At 67.3% G+C, this 1,995-nt stretch overlaps 1 protein-coding gene across 1 annotated transcript in view; it reads right to left on the reverse strand.

Annotated features, from left to right (window-relative positions):
- Nucleotides 1–273: 273 nt before the first annotated feature.
- Nucleotides 274–1,995, reverse strand: part of LOC110391866 (interleukin enhancer-binding factor 3-like) — a gene marked incomplete at its 3' end in the record, with an annotated part of 19,055 nt that continues 17,333 nt past the window's right edge. Inside the window, 1 exon segment of the mRNA XM_021383814.1 lies at nucleotides 274–411. Coding sequence (XP_021239489.1) covers nucleotides 274–411 — 138 coding nt within the window.

Genomic DNA, 1,995 nt, shown 5'->3' on the forward strand with positions numbered 1-1,995 from the left:
GAGCCGTGGGGCTGGGGGTCTCTGGGTCAGAGGAGTTCTGCCCCCCAGAGCTGTGGGGCTGGGTTGGAGGAACTCCTCCCAAAGCCTTTGGAGTTGGGGAAGATCCCCCCAAGTCCATGGGGGGCTGGGGATCTGGGCTGGAGGAGTTCTCCTCCCCAAAGCCGTGGGGCTGGGGTATCTGGGTCAGAGGAGCTCCCCCCAAAGCCATGGGGCTGGGGGTCCCTGGGTGGTAGGAGTTCTGCCCCCCAAGCCGTGGGTCGGCGGGGCCCCCACCTCCATGACGAAGCGCTTGTCGTGGCTGCCGCCCGTCTCGGAGATGAGCTCGTACTTGAGCCCGCGCCGCTTCTCGTTCAGCTCCATCACCGGGTTCTTGCCGTGCTTGGTCAGGATTGGTCCCTGCTGCTTCACGTTCTGCCCCCGGCACAAAGCAACGCCGCCCCGTCACCGCGCAAACTGGGACCCCCCCGCACCCCAACGCCGCCCCATGGGACCCCAACGCCGCCCCATGGGACCCCCATGTCGGACTGGACCCCAACACTGCCCCATGGGACCCCAACACCGCCCCATGGGACCCCCATGTCTGACCCATGGGACCCCAACACCGCCCCATGGGACCCCCATGTCGGACTGGACCCCAATGCCACCCCACCAGATCTCAACACTGCCCCACCGGACCCCAACGCTGCCCCACTGGACCCCAACGCTGCCCCATGGGACCCCCATGTCGGACTGGACCCCAACGCCGCCCCATGGGACCCCAACACTGCCCCATGGGACCCCAATGCCACCCCATGGGACACCCATGTCGGACTGGACCCCAGTGCTGCCCCATGGGACCCCAACGCCGCCCCATGGGACCCCCATGTCGGACTGGACCCCAACACTCCCCCATGGGACACCCATGCCCCATTGGACCCCAACACTGCCCCATGGGACCCCCATGTCTAACTGGACCCCAACACTGCCCCACCGGACCCCAACACTGCCCCACTGGACCCCAACGCTGCCCCATGGGACCCCCATGTCGGACTGGACCCCAATGCCACCCCACCAGATCCCAACACTGCCCCACCGGACCCCAACGCTGCCCCACTGGACCCCAACGCTGCCCCATGGGACCCCAATGCCACCCCATGGGACACCCATGTCGGACTGAACCCCAACACTCCCCCATGGGACCCCCATGCCCCATTGGACCCCAACACTCCCCCATGGGACCCCCATGTCGGACTGGACCCCAATGCTGCCCCATGGGACCCCAACACTGCCCCATGGGACCCCAACACTGCCCCATGGGACCCCCATGTCGGACTGGACCCCAACACTGCCCCATGGGACCCCCATGTCGGACTGGACCCCAACGCCGCCCCATGGGACCCCCATGTCGGACTGGACCCCAACACTGCCCCCCCGGACCCCAACGCTGCCCCATGGGACCCCAATGCCACCCCATGGGACACCCATGTCGGATTGAACCCCAACACTCCCCCATGGGACCCCCATGTCGGACTGGACCCCAACACCGCCCCATGGGACCCCCATGTCTGACCCATGGGACCCCAACGCTGCCCCATGGGACCCCCATGTCTGACTGGACCCCAACGCCACCCCACTGGACCCCAAAACTGATCCATGGGACCCCCATGTCCCACCAGACCCCAATACTGCCCCATGGGACCCCAACACTGACCCATGGGACCCCAAAGCCACCCTATGGGACCCCAACACTGCCCCCCTGGACCCCAACACTGCCCCATGGGACCCCAATGCCACCCCATGGGACACCCATGTCAGACTGGACCCCAACGCTGCCCCATGGGACCCCCATGTCGGACTGGACCCCAACGCCACCCCCCCGGACCCCAACATTGCCCCATGGGACCCCAACGCTGCCCCATGGGACCCCCATGCTCCACCAGACCCCAACACTGCCCCATGGGACCCCTATGCCCCTCCAGACCCCAACACGGCCCCACGGGACCCCAACACTGCCCC

The sequence above is a fragment of the Numida meleagris genome, unplaced genomic scaffold (assembly GCF_002078875.1).
Source record: "Numida meleagris isolate 19003 breed g44 Domestic line unplaced genomic scaffold, NumMel1.0 unplaced_Scaffold570, whole genome shotgun sequence".
Taxonomy (NCBI): Eukaryota; Metazoa; Chordata; class Aves; order Galliformes; family Numididae; genus Numida; species Numida meleagris.